General features: G+C 35.1%; 4 protein-coding genes across 4 annotated transcripts; 2 read left to right on the forward strand and 2 right to left on the reverse strand.

Annotated features, from left to right (window-relative positions):
* Positions 1–250: 250 nt before the first annotated feature.
* Positions 251–2,022, forward strand: LOC121793132. Its single transcript, XM_042191321.1, has 2 exons — positions 251–471; positions 1,646–2,022. Exons 1-2 carry the CDS (start codon positions 405–407, stop codon positions 1,888–1,890), a joined length of 312 nt encoding a protein of 103 aa, XP_042047255.1. The 5' UTR covers positions 251–404; the 3' UTR covers positions 1,891–2,022.
* An 8,437-nt stretch (positions 2,023–10,459) lies between these two features.
* LOC121793141 (esterase FUS5) lies at positions 10,460–11,781 on the forward strand. The gene is made up of 3 exons (XM_042191329.1): positions 10,460–10,722; positions 11,163–11,261; positions 11,383–11,781. The coding sequence occupies exons 1-3, from the start codon at positions 10,501–10,503 to the stop codon at positions 11,452–11,454; spliced, it is 393 nt and encodes a 130-aa protein (XP_042047263.1). The 5' UTR covers positions 10,460–10,500; the 3' UTR covers positions 11,455–11,781.
* A 274-nt stretch (positions 11,782–12,055) lies between these two features.
* Positions 12,056–14,741, reverse strand: LOC121793155 (putative methylesterase 12, chloroplastic). The gene is made up of 5 exons (XM_042191330.1): positions 14,241–14,741; positions 13,171–13,410; positions 12,938–13,081; positions 12,543–12,677; positions 12,056–12,457 (listed from the first exon to the last, which is right to left on the reverse strand). Exons 1-5 carry the CDS (start codon positions 14,505–14,507, stop codon positions 12,185–12,187), a joined length of 1,059 nt encoding a protein of 352 aa, XP_042047264.1. The 5' UTR covers positions 14,508–14,741; the 3' UTR covers positions 12,056–12,184.
* A 1,350-nt stretch (positions 14,742–16,091) lies between these two features.
* On the reverse strand, positions 16,092–19,190 carry LOC121793171 (nuclear cap-binding protein subunit 2-like). Its single transcript, XM_042191331.1, has 8 exons — positions 19,058–19,190; positions 18,585–18,808; positions 17,969–18,107; positions 17,858–17,891; positions 17,462–17,572; positions 17,039–17,089; positions 16,855–16,961; positions 16,092–16,388 (listed from the first exon to the last, which is right to left on the reverse strand). The coding sequence occupies exons 1-8, from the start codon at positions 19,073–19,075 to the stop codon at positions 16,317–16,319; spliced, it is 756 nt and encodes a 251-aa protein (XP_042047265.1). The 5' UTR covers positions 19,076–19,190; the 3' UTR covers positions 16,092–16,316.
* Between the last annotated feature and the right edge of the window lie 952 nt (positions 19,191–20,142).

Below are 20,142 nucleotides of genomic sequence, written 5' to 3' on the forward strand. Positions count from 1 at the left end.
TGATATTATACATCAAGATATATTTTTGATTTTTTTAAATTGATTAAATAAATATTTAAACCATATTATTACAACAATCTTATCAGTATATATTGCTGAAATTATATTTTATATATTGCTAAAATCCGTGCATATCTTGGCCGACCGATGATATTATACGTCAAGATATATTTTTTGTTTTTCTATGTAGATTAAATAAATATTTAAACCATAATAGTATTACAACAATCTTATCAAAATTAAGTACTCCTAGTAGATTAGTGGGAAGAGTGGTGGAATTGACAGTTGTTGAATGGTCTCATTCAACTCTTCCCAACTGTTATCCCAGAAAATTAATTCGGTGGTGGAAATCGCCCAACAAAGAAAAGAAGACGAAAAGGGGGATTTTCAAAAATTAAACTGCGATGATACAGATCATAGATCGGGGCTCCTTGCTGTTTCTCTTATGTTTATTGTCTTCCTTTATCCCAGGTATGCTCTTTTAAGATTCAAGATTTAAGCTTTTTTTAGGAAATGGATTATTTTTAAGGTTGAATCTCCGAGCCCTTTTGTGGGATTGAAAGAAATTGGGGATCGAGTTGATTAATTTGACAAGAACATGTATGATTGAAAAGGGGGAAATTTTGGAATTTTGAAGGCAATAGCTGAAATTCTCTTGGGATTATTGTTAATTTAGCTGTTGCTGTGTCTCTGATTCATGGTTGCTAATGTTAGGTGAGGTTTTGATTGCTTTGTGTTGAGTCAAATCTAACTAGTTGGATAGGTTGAGCATAGTATCAAGTCTTGTGCTTTTTGGGGTGGAATGTTAATCATTAGTTCAAGATTAATGCTGCAATGCCAATCTAATCATGCTCGATTTGTGTATATATCGGGTAAATGTATCGGTAATTGAGCTTATTTTTGGTGAAGATGGTGATTTATTGCTTGAATAAGGTTGTGAGGTTTAGCTCAGAATGGAGTAAAAGCCTGATTTTAGCTTGTGTGATGTAGAAGATTGTTAATTGATGTAGAAGCGCTTTAGTTCTTGAATGATGATGAGGCTTAGCTTGGACATAGTAAAAGCTGGACTAAATCACACGTTGCTTTTAGTTGGAGCTGAGCTCATAGAGAACGATTACTGCTTGAACGTTTATGACGCTACTCAGACAGTAAAAGCTAGGTATGATTGTGTGTTGGTTTTTGTTGGAGCAGAGCTCGACATTTTCTTCATAAGAGCTTGGTAAAGACCGTTAGTTCTTTTTCCTGTACAAACGCTTGTTAGGCTAGCTTCATCAACTGTGTTTTTTAGTTGGAGTTGAGTCTAACTTCATAAACGTTTGGTTAACATCGTTAGTTCTCTTATATTAGATACGATGCTGTGCTTGAACATGTAAAGGCAAAAAAAAAAAATCTTTGGTTGGGGCTATGTTTTCTAAATTTTGTAGTATAGAATTTACTTAAAGTAATTTATAAATCTCCATGTGTGTCCACCAGTACGAGGCTAAGCTCAATGCTGGTTTCATAAAGGTCGAGCCTAGGCAAGTCTTTCGTCCTATGTTACACTCATATTTCATACTCCTTTTTCGTTTTTCATCATTACTTGATTTTCTTCACCCTTAGCTGGGATTGTTGTTTCGTTTCTTGATTGTTAATGTCGTTTGTGTAGGGTTGGCGGACACCTCAGCTGCGTCAAATTCATCTGACCAGAAGGATTCGAGCAAGAAGTCGTCTGGAGGTTCCACGTTGTTGGAAGTCCTCCTTGTATGTCTCGGCCTTGTAGCCGTGGGGGCGTTTTCCGTCTTCTTATTCAAGCTGTGGCAAAGAAACAAGCGAGAGGAGCAACACGCCCGCCTCCTGAGGCTCTTTGAGCAGGACGACGAGCTTGAAGTCGAACTTGGCATCCGGGATTGAGCTTCATTTTTTTTATATCCTAGGTTTTCACACTTTGCCATGTCGTTCAACCGGAAACGAGGATGGGAGATATCATTGGACAAAATATTGAAAAACTAAATTTTAAATATTAATGATAATATTTCCATGTCATGTCATCAGTCACTTAATGTGCTTTCGCTTAATGACAATGTAAAAAAAGAAAGAAAGAATATACATGTAGGAAGAATAAATGAAATGGGTCTCTATATATGTAGAAATAGTGCTAGTGAAGAGTTTAGTCGACATTATTAATAATATATAGTTGAAATTCTAAAATTTGAAAGAATATATAGTTGAAATTCTAAAATTTGAAAGAAGATAATTTTTATGAACGGACTAAAATGAAAGTTATCATACTTTTTCAGGAACGAGAAGGAAGTAGTATTGATATCGTGTGCCCAAAGCCAATACACACTAAGACAATATAGTTGGCTATATTTAGTTAGGCTTATGGTTTGTGTGCTAAATTGGACTCCATTTTCCATGGGCACATTACTTACTACTCTCCTCATCCTATAAATTATGCCCCCCATTATTTAATAAATTATGCTCCCGATTCATAATAGATGACACACTCTCTTCATCATATTTTTCATAAATTAAGTATAACATATTTTTCATAAATTAAGAATAAAAAATATTAAAACAAATAAAAAAGATTAAGCGTATTAAATTTTATTAAAATGAAAATGAATCAACTCAATACTATTGAGACTAATGAAATGGTTTTATTTAAAATCATGTACTATTGTTTTTTCTTATGTAAATGACGTGGAATAGAGCATTAGCATTACTAATCATAATTTTTTTTATGACTATATTCGAGTCATAAAAATCCAGCTCACTGTGTGTAGTATGTTTTTCACGTGTCCATAACAGAAAGAACCTTCCCGTCCATGCCATCCGTGGCGTCTGCAGCCTCCAAATCTATCAATATATAAAGTGTCAGTTTTTTGGCCTGCCATGTGACACTATTTTTTACGGGAAAGTCACTCATCAAAAAAAAGACATATATTATTGGATAAAAAATTGGTGCAATGAAATGGTGACTTTTCTTTGATTCGATACTTATATATACATAAGTCATTAATTGAATCTGCAATTTTGAGGACTATTGTGATTTTTAATTTTGAGGACTATTGTTGTGGACTATTTTGTGATTTTTTGATTGCAGCATAGGGACAGATGAGAGAGAAAGAAGGTGAGAAGAAGAAAAATGAGAGGAAGGAGAAAGAGAGCCAGCGACGCCGGCTGTGCAGTCACTGAAATCCTCTCCGCATCGCCGTCGGTGCGATTTGAGAGAAGGAGAAAGAGAGCCAGCGGGCGGCTGATCGAGAACTGATGAGGCAGGGCGGTGGTCGTGGCGGCCGCCGATTTGAGAGAGAAGAAGAGAGAGCAGTGGACGGCGGTGGACGGAGGCGGGCGGCTGACCAAGGTCGGCAGGCTGGCGTGAAGCTCGCGGACTAGCTGGCGATGTACGGCGGGGCAGGTGTTGTGGTGGCGCCGCCGATTTGAGAGAGAAGAAGAGAGAGCTGTGGGCAGCGGTGGCGGGCGGCTGGCCGAGGTCGGCAGGTGGGCGTGAAGCTCGCGGAATAGCTGGCGATGTACGGCGGGGCGAGCATTGTGGTGGCGCCTCTGATTTGAGAGAGAAAAAGAAAGAGCAGTGGGCAGCGGAGGCGGGCAGCGGGCGGTTGGACGAGGTCAGCAGGCAGGCGGGCGAGGCACGGCGGTGGTCGTGGCGGCGCCGATTAGAGCATCTGCAACGGTGAGCACAAGCTCACCGTCCGTCCTTGCCCCTGGCAAGGACACGCTTGTTCTCCGCTGTGTCCTGCCGCTGGCACGGACGTGCTCTAGACGTGCTCTATGCATAGAGCACGTCCTTGCCAGCGAGCAGGGCGACGTGGCGTGTTTCTATTGTCCGTTGACATTTTCTTTTTTTCTTTTTTTTGAAAAGAGAAAATAATACCAAAAATAATAATAAAAAAAAGGATTCCCAAAAATATAGCCGTTTTATTACCGTTTTTTTGAAATTTAAAAAAAAATTAATCCCAAAACCATCTATAAATACACATATTCATAATCCATTTGGACGAAATTCAATCACTTATGAATTTAATTATGCCATTTTTAATTTTTAGGATTTTAATTATGTAATTTTTATTTTGTAGGATTTTAATTATGTAATTTTTATTTTGTAGGATTTTAATTATGTAATTTTTATTTTATTTCTAATTTGTAATATTATTTCGGTTTTCTAAATTGAATAATAGAATGGTGGGACCGATGTGCTCGTCTTTGCGGAAGAGCACGGCTGTGGGTGTTGTGCTCTTGCCTAAGAGCATGCAGAAAAAGTGGGGTCAGGCCCACAACCGTGCTCGCTGGCAAGAGCACGGTTGTGGGTGCTCTTTGGGAGATGAAATAGAGAGTTGGGGGCAGGTGAGAGAGATATAGATGAGAAAGAGATGGGGCGCCACTTTTAGGGTTTGAGAATTTGCGAGAGAGATAGAGATGAGAAAGAGATGTGGAGCCACTTTTAGGGTTTGAGAATTTACTAATGTTAATATTTGAGCTTTATTTAGGGCTTTAGGATTCATTTCTTTACGTACTACTATACAATATTTGGGCTTTATTGAGCTTTAAATGAACTCGTATATTTTAAAGTGTAATGGTAAATACAGTTTAATTTGGGTGTTTTGCTTTGTTATTATGTCTTAATTTATAGGTTCAATTTCAACATTTCATTTATTAGACTTTGCATATGCATTTTTAAAATGAAATTCTTTCAAATAAATAACAAAATGATATTGTTTGGGAGATGGTACTCATCGAATAATATTGTAACAAAATAATTTGTGTTGTAATTGTACTCTTTGTGTAAAATAACAAATAAAATTAAATAGATATGACAAGGTTAACAAAAATATAATGCTTTAAACATACATATTATATCACAAATTAATTATTAAAAATACTACTCTTAATGTTATGTATAAGCAAGTTTTTAAAAATTTATGAACTCCATTTCTTTTGTAATAGTTGGGTTTTACTCTTAATAACATGTGACGGTTGTCGCCGATCTATGATATTTGTGGGCGATCGTGTGTGGGCGATTGAAGAATTTGAGGTTGTGATTGTTAGAGATTAATAAAAATGGACACTATTTCATTTTATTAAAACTACCCTTGAACTAATGTAATTTAGCTGAAGAGAGAGTTAAACAAAAAAGGATTAATGTTCGTGTAAAAGCTTATTTACCATAAGATAGATAAGAAGGAAAGGAGAAAAACCCAAAAAAATATAAAAATAAAAATAAATGATATTAAGGACATGGAATTAAATGAAAGATTATTGGCTATTAACAAAAATACTAAGTAAAAAATGAAGCAAAACATGCTTCTTTTGTAAAGACATGATAAAACACATTGCAATCATACAAAATTATAATTACAAATAATTTATTATGAAGATATACGCATATTCACCGGTTAAAAGTATTTTGCATATTTCAAATATCAAATATGCATTTGACCTTTGGCCATGCATTCTTATTTATAAATATGCATTTATATATCCATATTCCTAATATGACATCTCCTCCTAGAAGTCCTACATTAGTTAATGCTTTCTAAAGACTCGACGGTGAGCCCGACGGCGGCCGACGCACGACTAGGTGTTGAAGGGGCAGAAGCTGGAGGTACTGCTGCGGCGGTGTGGAAACTGTTGTTCAGTGGGCCGGCGGACAAGAGGAGGTAAGAGAGAAGGAAATGAGGGAATGGAGGAAGACGTTGGCGTTGCTCGCCGGCGACGCGGCGAGGTGAGTGAGAAGAGATTTAGAGGCGTTATTTTAGGGTATTAGCTGTAGAAGAAAATTGTATCATTGTATGTATACGCAACATTAGTTTGGGCTTAGTGTATTAAACTCATGCATTTGGGCTTTTAATAATACAGAATTTTATAATTGAAAATATTATTATAAGATGTTTTCCAATATTCTAAAATGATATTTTAGTATTGTTACAAATCTGTAAAAGTTTTTGTTCTTATTTTTATAGTTTGAATTTAAATTGTAATAGGCACTCTGCACGAAAAGAGCTACAGTGTGAAATTATTGTGTTTCATTATTAAGTTAATGCACAAATAAAAACTGAATAGCATATGGGCTTTTAATTATATAGAATTTTATAATAGAATTTTTTTTAATTAGTTAGAACTTTTGTTGAGTTTTATATATCAGGTTATATCATGTCTTAATTTAGGACTTCTAATATGTTATATGTAGTTGTATACATTTTTTTAAATTAATTGTTTTTATTTAAGTACTACTATATAATTTAATTAAATATGTTGAAATTATTTATATTCATAATTCATAATTAAATTTTTCCTATAGATTTAATTTATAAATACAAATTTATAGAGGGGAAAGAAGTTGAAAGAGGTATAAAAAATTAATGGCATTAATGTGTGCTAGAAGATAGGACTTAGAATTTAATTAGTTATGAAATATACCAAGAGAAAGGAGTTTTCAAAATTAGAATGAGTCTCATTATTAAAGAGAAAGGAGTTTCCAAACTTAGAAAATTCATACTTTTTAGAGACAGACTAAAAAAATTATAATTCATACTTTTCAGGGACGTGAGAGTAATTAGCATAACCGTTCCAAATTTATGATATTTATATAAAATTATAATTTTAACTTTACAATTCAAAATCCAATTTATAAAATGCTTACATGACTCAGACATTCCCGAGTGCCAACTATCATAATGAGGGTTTTCAAGCTTAATAATATTTTTTTCTCATTTAGTTGATTAATTGAGAATGTTAAGTTACTAATTTAACATTAAAAATATAATAATAAATTTATTGTATTAAATTATTTAATAGTGTAATCGTATACATAACCTGTGGTGTCTTCTCTTTGTTAAGTTGGAGCACGTTAGTATCATTTTTTAGACATTACAGTTTTGAGAAAAATAAAAATGCGTATCTCAATTAAATGAATTACACATAACATTTGGCACATTCTCTTTGTTAAGTTATTTAAGAACAATATCAAGTATGGCTTTTTACGGGGATTATGTGAATTTTTCAATAAAATTTGTGAACTATATCCCCATTTTATATGCTAGTTTCTTAAAAAATTACGTAACTGAAGTGTTTGTATTAAATACCAAATTTAGGTATCAAAATTAATAGTACTAGAGATCATTTTTTAATAAAATTATATATAATGATATATTTTTAATTGTTTTACAGTTTGTATTCATTAGTTATAATTGAGTTGATTTTGATTTATTTCTACTAGATAAGATAATGTTTTTTATGACGTAATATTTCTTTTTTCTATGCTTTTCAAAATATTATGTTTATGAATATTATCATGTATTGAATTTAATTTTGATGAAAGTGAATTTATTCTTTCAAATAAATTTTTTATTTAGGAATAGATTTTCCTTTATTTGTATCTTATTCTATTTAATTTACGCCTTTCCTTTTTTGTTATTTTTATTATTTTATGTTACTACACCTATAATTGATAATTAAATTGTATAATTCAGTAGTATGCTGAATATGAAATGTTTCATTGCAGGTTGAGAGAGTTACAAGGGTATGTTTGTTGTTGTTTATAATGTTTTTAATTGTTTATAATCTTATTAATACTATTTTTAATTAATTTATATTCTTAAATCCAGTGCCGTAAAGAAATGTCTCAAGTAACGTGGGACGAAGGGAGTAATAAATTGATAGGATTGTTATCAAAGCAAATAACATTTGTTATCAAACTATTCTATATCATTCTCTATATATTCTGATTTTAAGTTCAATTAAGCATGACACAAATACTAACTAATTGAAATTTAGTTATGTAGAGATTTTTTTACATTCTCGAAGAAGAATATGTGTTTTTGAGATCCTTTCTATTTTCTTCTGGTTCACTGTTGATTCTTGCCGTTTTCGACAGTAAAATAGCTAGATTGAACTTGATAGTGTTGGTGGTGTCGATGTTTTTGATGTATTTCGTGGATTAAAAAAGTTTTCTTTGAATTATCAATTAGTATGTGCTTGGTAGATGCAGTGATTATGTTTTAGGGTTTTCAACTTTGATTTGTTTGACTTTTTTTGTATAATGTAATTTTTTTTAATAATTGTGTGAGGTAAATTCACAACTCATACAATATGTTTCATCTTTATTCTTTCTCCACTCAACTCACAAAATAAAAACGTTTATAATCTCTTTCCAAAATGCTTTATTTAGAGTGAGATGGTACAATATACATTTCTACAAAGTGTATATAATGATATTATTTCTTATTTATGTTGAACTACTTTGAATTTGTAGTATTTAATAAGTAAAATTCATATGACCCATGAGTCGAGAAGGGAGAAGTATGAATCTGTTAGATTTCCTTTTATGCAATCCAACTATTAGTTTGTTGTAATCGTTCTAAGTTTTGTTTTATTAATGAGAATGTATATTTTGTTGATCACAACTTATGAAATACTCTCTCCGTCCCAAGGAAGATAACTCATTCCTTGGGGCACAGGAATTTATGCAGTTTTATTTTGTATGTCAGATAAAGAGAATAAAGTAAGAAAATGTAATAAAGTAGAGATAAAGAGGATTCTGTTTTTAGTAAGGGGTCATCTTGGGTGAGACAAACTAAAAAGTAAAGTGGGTGGGGACGGCCGGACGGATGAAGTATTAATTTATTGAAATTGTAATTTGTTTGATGACTATTTTATATTCTTTTCATTTTAAATGTGAAAAACAGTATACTCTCCCGGTCCCAACTAAGTTGAGTCGTATTCCTTTTTGTAATGTTCAACTAAGTTGAGTCATTTTTTTTAACAAAACATCCAATCACTATTATTTTATTCCATCAACTACTATACTTTGTCTTTATCTTTTCTACTTTATTCCTCCATCTTACTTTTCAACATAATTTCTTAATCTTCGTGGCCAAAAATTATGTCTCAACTTAATTGGAATGGAGAGAGTATTAATTATCATTTATATTTTTTTATTTGTAATTACTTGAAACGTAAAGATATGTATATTTACTAAAGTGTTAATATATACTCCCTTTGTCCCACTCTAAATGACACGCTGCCAAATTCACGACAATTTGCAGGCGAAAGGAGAGAGAAAGCACAGAATCTATTAGTATTAAGGAGGAAATCGGGTTTATAGGCTACTTTGCCTTTAAAATAACGTAAATGTACCCATTTTGTTATCTATTCCATAAATGGGAAAAACGCCACTCTCGTTGGCGTGTTTTAAGTGAAAACGCCACCCGTATTGGTGTTTTACAACGTATGTGTCGTCGTATTGCATGTACGTTGAAAGACGCCGACGTGGTTGGCGTTTGAACGAAAAACGCCAATCCCACTGGCGTGTTTCAAAAAACGCCAATTCGGGTGGCGTTTTTCATGCCTTCCGCCGTGAAAAAAAGGCCAAAAATTATCCCAAGTTATACACGCCAATGGGATTGGCGTGTTTCAACCTTTCAAGGCAAACTTTCGTTCATGCATTTCATCAAACACTTGGAGGGCAAACTTTCGTTCAGGCATTTCACCAAACAGTTGGTTCAAAATAATAGCTCAGATGCAGCGCAACATGGTGATTCTTCCGTAGCAGGTTCGCCTTCTAGACTTGCTCCGGTTACGAAGATTGAATATATGGTTGGTTTACATGAAGGTTTGGTGGAAATAAAGTCACGACTCTGTGGAGAATCATCCAATTTACAAGTTATTTCAATTGTTGGAATGGGGGGCATTGGTAAAACTACTCTTGCAAAGTGTGCTTACGATGATCCACTTATGGTGCAGCATTTTGACATCCGTGCTTGGGTCACAGTATCACAGGACTACAATGCAGAGGCAATCTTTTCAAGCCTCCTAGCTTCCATGGAAGAATTCAACACAGAAAGATCTGAGCGGAGTAGTGAAAACGCCAAACAATCCCTATGCATACCTAGTGGTGCTCGATTTTAACCGGACCAGCGGTTATGAACCAGAACCGGACAGTTTAGAAACCATGAGCATCATCACTATGCATACCTGCTCTACACTATATCTAGTACAAAGATCACTTTCAAAAAGCAAAAACTGCCACCAAACACAGAGAAAGATGATCACTACCTAATTTACACATACCTGCTCTCCAAGTGTTTGATGAAATGCCTGAACGAAAGTTTGCCTTGAAAGGTTGAAACACGCCAATCCCATTGGCGTGTATAACTTGGGATAATTTTTGGCCTTTTTTTCACGGCGGAAGGCATGAAAAACGCCACTTGAATTGGCGTTTTTTGAAACACGCCAGTGGGATTGGCGTTTTTCGTTCAAACGCCAACCACGTCGGCATCTTTCAACGTACATGCAATACGACGACACATACGTTGTAAAACGCCAATGCGGGTGGCGTTTTCACTTAAAACATGCCAACGAGAGTGGCGTTTTTCCCATTTATGGAATAGATAACAAAATGGGTACATTTACGTTATTTTAAAGGCAAAGTAGCCTATAAACCCGATTTCCTCTAGTATTAAGAGGGAGAGAAAGGGGGATTTATTTTGGGCGAAGAAGATGGGGAGTGAAGGAAGTGTGAGCAAATTGAGATTGCTATGTCTCCATGGATTCCGAACCAGCGGCGAAATTATTAAGAAGCAGGTGACCGGAAAGTGGCCGGAATCTGTGCTGGAAAAATTGGATCTCGTTTTCACCGACGCCCCTTTTCCTTGCCAAGGAAAATCCGATGTTGAAGGAATCTTTGATCCGCCTTATTATGAGTGGTTCCAATTCAACAAGGTCTCTTTTTCCTTTTTTTTATTCATTATTATTATTATTATTACATATTGTAGTCCTACTAAATAAAATTTAGTCATGGTTAAAATATAAATATATTTTTAATAATCTCTTGGTCAAATTGTTTGAAAATGTTGCATATGATAGAACTAGCGAAAAATTCATATGGAACTTTAATATCAGATGAGTTAATCAGTGATGTGAATGTCCATTCATAAAAAATTATATGAGCAATATATTGTTAGTATGCGATCATAATTTTTCACATGGGATGATGGAGGGCAAATTTGAATTTTTTTTTTTTGTATAAACATGAATTGACTAAATTTCATGAATTTTTTTGGCAATTAGTCTTTTTATTATGAACATTATTATTAGTATTGTTTCTTATTTTTTGTGATTATATATTCAATATTCTTATTTTCTTGATTGGATGAATTTAGGAATTATCGGAATATGTGAACTTTGATGAGTGTCTTGCTTATATAGAAGATTTCATGATCAAGCATGGCCCTTTTGATGGCCTTCTTGGTTTTTCTCAGGTATACATTATGTGTTTGACTGTTTTCTCTTTTGTGCAATATTCGATATTGCAATTTGAATTTGTTGATGATCGTCACATGTCAAGAAAATCTAACATAATCGAACAATTAACCTAATCAGGGTGCAATTCTATCAGCTGGACTAGCTGGAATGCAAGCAAACGTAAGCTTTAGATTCGGTCTGCTTGTTTAGCTAAGCTCATTAGCATAAACATTCTAACCAATTTTTGTCGTTGAGCCATCGTTTTCTACATGCATCTACTTACATAGGTTCTATCTACTAGAGAGTAGGGCTGGGGAGTTTGCATCTCTCTCGTCGTAAATGAATCGAGCTACTCGCGAGCTATTTGCATTAATATCGCAAAAGTTGTTTGAGCTTACTCGACTATGGAAAACTCGTGTCGTGTTTATCGTGAAACAGGGGACCAAGACTTTTTAAAGGAGCATGGCACCGAGCTGCTCGACTCGTTCGTTGATCCTTTGGTGATCCGTCATCCCAAGGGTCATACCATACCCAGATTCGATACGACCTAATCCTCAATAAACGTTTTCTTGAATTCGTAACACGGTTTACTTCTTTTTAGAGCTACAAACTACACACACTTGACTCCTCTAGGTGACTCGAATCCCTAACCTACTGATTGAAGGGGACGTGAGCGATGCTTCGTCGCCATTGATTATTAAATTGATGCTTATTTTATTTTCCAGATGAGAAAGGTTTGGAGAGCATGCTTAGTTTTCTTGAGAAGTTGCAGAAGTGAAACAAGAAATTACTATAGAAAATGATGATGTGATTGAGCTTTGAAAGTCCTAATTTTTATCAATTGAAACAATTTCTACATGTATTAAACATATTTTTTTGTAGTATCATACGCTACAACTACACCAAATAATGCTCTGAAATAATATTTAGAAATAGATTTCTAGGCAATTTGAGCTATTTCAAGCAAGATCTTATGCAAAGCCTGAGGCTTTGAGAAGAAAGGGCAGTGATCACTGCCTTTGATCTTCAACACTCCTTCCGGAGGGTTTTTTCTTACCAGCTTTTCTTGGACATCAGGCGAAAGGGCATTATCGTCCAACGTTTGAACGTAGAATCGCCTGCCCGTCCCATATTTCTCGGCTGATAGAGACAGCTTCTCCATCATCGGACCAAGAGGGATAGGCCTCATGGAAACCATTGCCAAAGCAACATCCTGGAACGAGAAGATCGACGTGTTAATTAAACGACACGATATCAGTTTACATCCCCACCATTAACTAAAGAATTGTGTAGTTTACCTTTGTAGGAGAATGGTTGAAATATAGCCCTTGTAGATGTGGCTTCTCGAACATGAATCCGGTTGGGGGGTTGTCTTTCCCGTTTCCGTATATTAGAGACTTTGACTCTGATGAACAGAGCTCAGCGGAACCGAGCTGCACAAGAAGAAAACATCGTTAAGGCACGAAGCTCCGCATCATAACTACTTACCCAAAATATGCTAGTTTCTCAAAAAGTTTATGGTGTTCCAACCTTAAAAGTCGTGTTGGCAGCCAAAAATATGCGTGGAAATTGTGCCTTTCCGCAAATTTCTGGTTGCAATCACGACTTTTTGAAATTGGAAAGTTGGGCCTATACCGAGATTTGAAGACATGCTTTGGGCTAAAATGTGATATTTGGCCGTTCAAGAAAGTACCTCTTCAGCAAACACATCGAAAGGTCTCTGCCCGTCTGCTATCATCGTACCACATAAGTAGACGGCTTTCGAGATCTTGTCGGGAAGAAGCTCTAACGCGTAGGAGATGCAAGCGCCTCCACTACTGTGGCCGACCAATATCACCTGCAAAGGCGTGTCGTGTCAAAAAATTAGTCGGCTCGGGAAATTTTCATAGAGAAACTGCATTCTGAAACTTAGTTTATGAGTATTACCTTTTCGTCCTCGGGCAAATTTTGCAGAAAACCGATCAAAGGCTTGGAGTACTCTGCTAGTGTCGTGACATTTTTGGCATCTGTTGTGTCGATTCCACATCCAGCTAGATCCAAAGCGACCGGAAGCAGTCCAGATTCCTCGAGAAGAGCAATACTCTTATACCAGCACCATGCTCCGAATCCTTCGCCATGTACCAAAACAAATTTCTTCGTCTTGATATTCTCCAAAAACTCAGGCAACTGTTTAACAACATACATTTATATAAGAAGCAAAACTACTAAACAAGTGACTATAATTGCTCAACTACACATACGAATTCGAGTCCTCCTAGCTAGAAAAGAGAAACTATCAGTTATACACATCCACACAAACACACACATAATAGAGTGAACGTGAAGCTAGCAGCCTAAAACATGAAACGAGGCTTAGTGCAAATTGATGCCGTCACAAGTGAGCATGATTGTGTGTATGATAACATCTATGGATTCCCTTATCCTAAAACCAACTATCATTTGCATCAAGCATCAAAATGAGAAGACTTTCCAAGAATGAGGCGTTTGTCTAAGAGACTCGCGGCTTTTACACATTGAGTATGGTTGTACGCGCGATAGCATCTAGGCAACACTAAACCTAGACAACGAGGCTTAGCACTAGGCAATTACTCGAATCGAGTATGACTGTATGCGTGATAGCATCTACTATACCAAGAATATCCATCAACAAACTCAGATTATTGCAACTGCTCATGAAAACCCCCTTTTCTAACACAGCTTACTATCTTCATCAAGGATCAATTAAAATACTACTAGTACTAACTAAATTGGGGGAAAAATACTAACTTTCCAAACCAAAAAGTCACCTTTTCAAGAAAATCATGAGAGATTGATCACACTTTTTTCATCAATAAAGTAATCTACTAAAATCCCACCACTCAATTCAACAAATAAACAACACAACACACACACACACTAAATCAAACCCTATTTCCCCCAATTCAGATCCTAACCATACATACAATTAAAAAAAAACAAGCAAAAGTGCCAAAATCACAATAAACAGCAAAATTTACCGGCTTAGCAGCGGTGGTAGAAAAAGGGTCTGACAAAGTGGCGGCGCGGCGGCGGGAGGAGGTGGATCCGAGGCGGCGGGACATGGAGCCATTGTCAAATCGCTGAGAGAGCTGGTGCTGCTGAATCGCCATAGCTAGAGCTTGCTTATGCAAGAATTCTTCCTCCACTGAGCTCCTCCTCTTTGAAAGACGGCCCCTTTTGCTTCTTGATCCAATCCCACCATTCTTGGTATCTTTCTTGCTCATGCAAATGAATTTATTCCCCATTTCTTGGAAATAGAAGGAAAAAGATTGGATTTTTATTCACCAGAAGATTGCATTTGAGGGGCGGGGAGAAGAAATAGTAGGTGGCGGCGGCGGTGGTTTTGGGTTTAATTGCGGTGAGAACGGAGATAAAATGGGGGGAAAAGGGTGGAAATTTTTGTGGGAAAGACACAAACAGAACACCAGCTCAATGCAAAAGTCAGCAACCACCGGAATATTACAAAAAAAATTCAACGTTTGTTTGTTTGTTTTTATTTTATTTTTGTCTAAATTGCAATATAATCATGTGGTAGTTCAATTTCAATGGTACAATTTTTTTTACGAAATTTAAATATATTTTCAAAGATGAAAAATTATGAATAGCCAATCTTGTTTGATTTTTGGGTTATATGATATCTATAATTTTTCGAATGTCATATCGCAATTTTATAAAAAATTTAAACATGGGGTGATTGAGATTAAATTTCAATTTTATAATTTTTCTATCTGATTTTCAAAAATTGCCACAGAATGAGAATTTACATTTTATAGTTTTGTTTAACAAAAAAGAAGAAGAAAGAATTGCTTTAGTCTGATCTGTCTGTTTCATGACCCAATTTCATTCTTCAAGAGAGTGTGTGACCAGAATTTAGTGTCTGAGTCATTATTACAAATTTTAAAGAAAATATATAAAAGAGTGTGATTCAACATTTTAGCCCACTATTTTTGGTTGTTGCTTTTTGTATTTTGAAATTGCAGATGTTGAACTTTCATAACAAAAACTGTCGATATTAATTTTGGAAGAGGGCAGCTTGGTCCCTCTCATTGATTATACGAGTAGATCTTCAAATCTACTTTGAAAATATAATAAATTAAATCCAACTCATGAATATAGCAATGACAAACTCCAACAATTATTATTTCTATGTATTGTTGGAGTTGTAACAAATAAAAAAAGTGCATTTCTCCCTTCCTTTTAGCATTGTGGTTAATATTGTTCTAAAAAAGTTTTTTAGTAATTGTAATGATTGAAACTTAGTCAAAGAGAGTTATTATTTCGTCGCCCAATAAATGGTCTTATTACAGGTGTACTTTGATAGGATTATCAAATTTTGTGTTAGATTTATTTGGAAGAACAATAATTATTACTGTATATACTTGAATGTAGAATTATCAGTTTGAGCTTACAAATCATGAACAAAAATTGGTGGTTGTGCTAATCATCATGTTTCCTGTACATATTTAAATTAACTAACATATGATAATAAGACATTTGCAATTAGAATACTATAGTAAAAGATTTAAGAATACACGTACCTTAATAACTATAATAAATTATATAGGATTAATTGTTTTCCATTCCAAATTATATGAACAAAACAAACTAATTATAATACTATACATATATAGCATTATTTAGGCGCAATCAATATCTTTATACACAGTCGGAATATCAAAGAAAATGTAATACAATATGCGGCAATTTGACCGTAAACATTTATTAGTATATTTAATAGGTGAAAGTGAACTGGATTTATTCCAAAATTATTCGAATTCAAGATGACAGCTGCGTGTTAGGTGCATTCATAATGCAATCCCGATTCTCTGTTACAAAGAATCAAAATCATTTCAAAATAATACTGTTATTCACTAACAAGCATACACAAAAAATAAATGGCCACAATCATATTTTAAAACACAATGACAGATCGAGTTAGTAATATCAAAATTCATCCACTGCAGAATAATATTGTACCAATGGTGGGACTGGGAAGATCACATTTTGGGGCAAAGCATAGAGTTGGGCATACACTTCTATATCTAAAGTAACCACTACGACGGCCACTTCCGATCATCATCCTCCTCGTCCGAATCGCCACTCTCCCGAAATCGCGGATTTTTTTCCTTTAAGCAAAAAAAATGGTGGAGCATGAATAATCAGGATGAGTGCATCAGCTGATATGAACAAGTAAGTCAGGGCTGCATTTCCTAAAATTTCGACTTCAAGATTCCGAGAAGGCAATTTTTCTTTAGTTTGGTGATGGGGGGTTTCGCACAAAATGCCAACAATCGAAAAAATTGTTCCCCTTCCTAGATAAGCCTCGGGCAATAAGAACATAAAGATATTGAGATATTTTGATACCAACATGTCAGCCCTGTTTGGGTTTGAGCGAGCTGACGCAATCCTAAAGCTATCGACATACGTACAGAAATTGAAAACTTCAAACAAGTAAAAATGGATTCACAATTTCACATACAAATGCTTATGTATAGGGCTGTGCGGGGGAATGGGGGAGGAAATCAGAAGAGATCGATTTGAAAGGTAAGTAAACGTGAAGATATGATTTTTGTACAACCATAAGAAACTTACAGGTCTAGGTTCATTATCTGGATTCCTACGATATACGAAGTCTGACTTTCTCCTTTGAAAATCTGGCCCACGGCGGTCATCTTCTCTATGTCGCTTACGCGGGTAATCTGCTTTTCCAGAGTAAGGCATTGGTTATTGAGTTCTATGACCAGAATCGCAAGGCTAACTTAAATGAAAATAATACCTCTGCCACGGTAGGAGCCCCCTTGACCGTAGTTTCCACCTTGCCTACCATCTACAGGCATAGAAAGTCAACAACAAAAAATGAACTAACAATTATTATTTATTGAACAAACAATAATAGGAGTGCATTAATAACCCTCTTCATCTGTAATTGAAATAAAAAGGATACCAGACTGAAGAAAAACAATGCTCCAAAAATAAATTTCAAACCACATTCTGATATCTTTAAACGATATGTCAGGTTGTGTGTTGATGCATTTAGCAAGATTGTCGATCTTGGGGTATAGATATGTCATATGTGGATCAGTAATATTAATAGAGCTCAAACGTCACTCACAGAAACAGAAATTTTAGTAAGGAGCTCTAGTCTTCACAAGCAATATGCAGCAAATGCAAAAAAGAATTCAGATGTTTAGTGGCTTACAGTTCGGTTGCATAACAGGTACAAATGAATCTAGCGATCCAGCACCGTAATCAACTAGCTGCCTCTGGGCTTCCAACTCTTTCTGGACTATTTTACCATAACCACCTCTACGTGTGACAGTTAAGAAAATGGATATTCGGATAGCTTCATTTATACATAGAAACTATTAGCTTTATTCATAGGGCATTCTTACTTGAATAGAAATGCATAAGATATCCCATCACTTGTATTCAAGTAGTTATGGTATTGAGTAAGGCTTGAGTGCATTTTGTGATACATAGGCCTATATACGAGAGTCTATATCACAGTGACAAGCAGGCAACAGAAAAAATGGTAGCTTTGAACAAATTCAATTCAATTGCATAGTTCAAAAAATATTTGCTATGAGAAGGATATCTGGATCGTAGTCTGTGCGATATTCATCCCGCACCTGGCACATAGAACACAAATTCGAACAATTACTGGATTAGCAAGGGGCAAGGAGAACCAAAATTATAGATGTCTCACCTGCCCACCACTCCGTCCACGCCCCCATTGTCTGCCTTCTTGGAACCCCCAATCAAAGTCAACACGAATAGGACGGTCATCGAGGATAGTCCCGCTGATATATTTCACAGTATCTTCAGCATCTTCTCTGGAATAGTACCTGATATGTGTGAAGTTCCATAATGAGGGGATGAGTGCTAGAGAAATATTTTGCTTTCTAGAAACATACATCACTCAGTTAACAGTAAAGACGAGCTGAATATGATTCCAGATAACATTAAAGTACTCAAGACTCGAGTCAAGACAATGAAAGACACAACAGAGTCGAGCTCGTACCCAACTCAACCATACTCCCCACCCCCGTTCCTACCAACAGGAGTTAGAAACTTCGAGTAACTAAAGCACTTCAAAGCCAGTATTGCCCGTTCGCCTCAAACTGACAACACCACAAAACTAACCTACCCATCCACCTCACCTTCAATACCCCCTCAACGCCCCTACCCCGGAAAGGCATTAAGGCACAATGTAAAATTCCAATAAACACTTCGCAAAAGAGGTCACTTGAAAAACTCGGTTCACAAGCTTAAAACAGAACAATTTGCGCAATGAGTGTGCGGATCCAATCTACAACGCTTACATTACGAAGCAGAACCCGCAAGGGGTCTTGCTGTTCTTATCTAAACCCATGACCATCTTCTTTATCTCCCCCGCCCGAGAGAACAGCTCGTACACCTGCTCCTCGGTAGTGTAAAACGACATATTCCCCACGTAGACCGTGGTCGAGGTCAGCAGCGCCTCCTCATATTCTTCCTGAGTCCCAGAAAACCGTCTGTCCCTATACGCCGACAATTTCGTCGGATCCTAACCAAGAAAATAATGGCCAAAACTTCAGTAAACAAAATCCAGCAATCTGATTTCAGCAAACAACAAGCTCAAATGCAATACATCAGCTATATTTATGCAGGCAGCTCAAATTATTTTCCCATAAACCTAGATTAGCTGAAAATGGAACACGAATGCGGTAATTCAAACTGAAACTAACGCTTCGCAATTAAATCGATTAATTGAAACAGGAAATCAAGCAATTACAAAATAAAACTTCAATTTTACCTTGAAGAGCGAGGCCATTGGAGAATCCCACCAGAAAGTTTTGATTTTTCAGTGGAAAAATTTGGGGAAACAAAACAACGCCCTAATGAAGTACGGGAAATTTCCCAATAAAAAATTCCAAATCGTAAGTCGGAATAATTAATTAGATTGGGCTTTTCTTATTTGGAACGAATAAAAGTAATGTTTTGGACTGGATTGAGCAAAAATGGGCCATCTATTGAGGAATTTTACAAAATATGTCATTATTATTTTTATTTAAGTGGGAAAATATCATTATCATTATTTGCAATTATTTGTTTCTTTGTACGCCTTGAAATTTGGACATTGATTATTTCTATAAATGTATGTGAAAATATGCCTATGTTTTAATGTTGTAAATATAGTAGTAGTAGTAGTAGTAAATTGGTATAAAAATCATTAGTTTGATTAAATTTTGGTCAATTCTATAATATATTCTAAAAAACTATTTAAATCATAATTTAAAAAATTTCTCTGATCTACCATGATTTATTAATTAGAAAAAAATAGTATGGTGTGGCAGATGAAAAATATACCTAGTCGTAGACGTCTTTAATTTTATAAATTAAAAAGACGTCGTTTAATACACATAGTCAACCATGTTTTTAACTTTTTACATATGTAAAAGTTACTCTATCAATAAATTAAGACGCGTATGACACCAGAAATTTTCACAATTGGATAATTGAAAAAATTGTCAAAGTTAATATAGACAAATATTTGTTAAAGTTGAGTGATTAACCAGAAATTGGTTAATTTGTTCTGTGTCATATTATAAATTTGTACTACAATGTTGGTTCCATTTGAAAACCATTATAAGATGTATTTTAAAAATCTTTCAATTTTAGCACGCCTTATTATTGAAAGTTTTCAATTTTAGCTCTCTATAAACAATTTTTTTTTCTATGATAAATTGTGCTCCACATAACTACTCGAGTTATAAATGATTGTGTTTGAACTCTAATAATTCAATTAAGAGTTTATTCCCTCCACAACTACATCACCATGATTATGTTATGTCGTATTATAAATGATAGTGTGTGATATAGTATGATTGTAGAAAGAAG

The sequence above is a fragment of the Salvia splendens genome, chromosome 1, assembly GCF_004379255.2.
Source record: "Salvia splendens isolate huo1 chromosome 1, SspV2, whole genome shotgun sequence".
NCBI lineage: Eukaryota > Viridiplantae > Streptophyta > Magnoliopsida > Lamiales > Lamiaceae > Salvia > Salvia splendens.

Coding starts and splice junctions, on each gene's coding strand:
- LOC121793155 (XM_042191330.1), bottom strand. CDS start 14,507: ATGGGGAATAAATTCATTTGCATGAGCAAGAAAGATACCAAGAATGGT. Junction 13,411..14,240: donor CTACCACCGCTGCTAAGCCG/GTAAATTTTGCT, acceptor GTTGTTAAACAG/TTGCCTGAGTTTTTGGAGAA. Junction 13,082..13,170: donor ATTTGCCCGAGGACGAAAAG/GTAATACTCATA, acceptor ACGCCTTTGCAG/GTGATATTGGTCGGCCACAG.
- LOC121793171 (XM_042191331.1), bottom strand. Junction 17,090..17,461: donor ACCTGTTATGCAACCGAACT/GTAAGCCACTAA, acceptor CTATGCCTGTAG/ATGGTAGGCAAGGTGGAAAC. Junction 16,389..16,854: donor CAGATAATGAACCTAGACCT/GTAAGTTTCTTA, acceptor TTTTGCTTAAAG/GAAAAAAATCCGCGATTTCG.
- LOC121793141 (XM_042191329.1), top strand. CDS start 10,501: ATGGGGAGTGAAGGAAGTGTGAGCAAATTGAGATTGCTATGTCTCCAT. Junction 10,723..11,162: donor AGTGGTTCCAATTCAACAAG/GTCTCTTTTTCC, acceptor GGATGAATTTAG/GAATTATCGGAATATGTGAA. Junction 11,262..11,382: donor GCCTTCTTGGTTTTTCTCAG/GTATACATTATG, acceptor TAACCTAATCAG/GGTGCAATTCTATCAGCTGG.
- LOC121793132 (XM_042191321.1), top strand. CDS start 405: ATGATACAGATCATAGATCGGGGCTCCTTGCTGTTTCTCTTATGTTTA. Junction 472..1,645: donor ATTGTCTTCCTTTATCCCAG/GTATGCTCTTTT, acceptor TCGTTTGTGTAG/GGTTGGCGGACACCTCAGCT.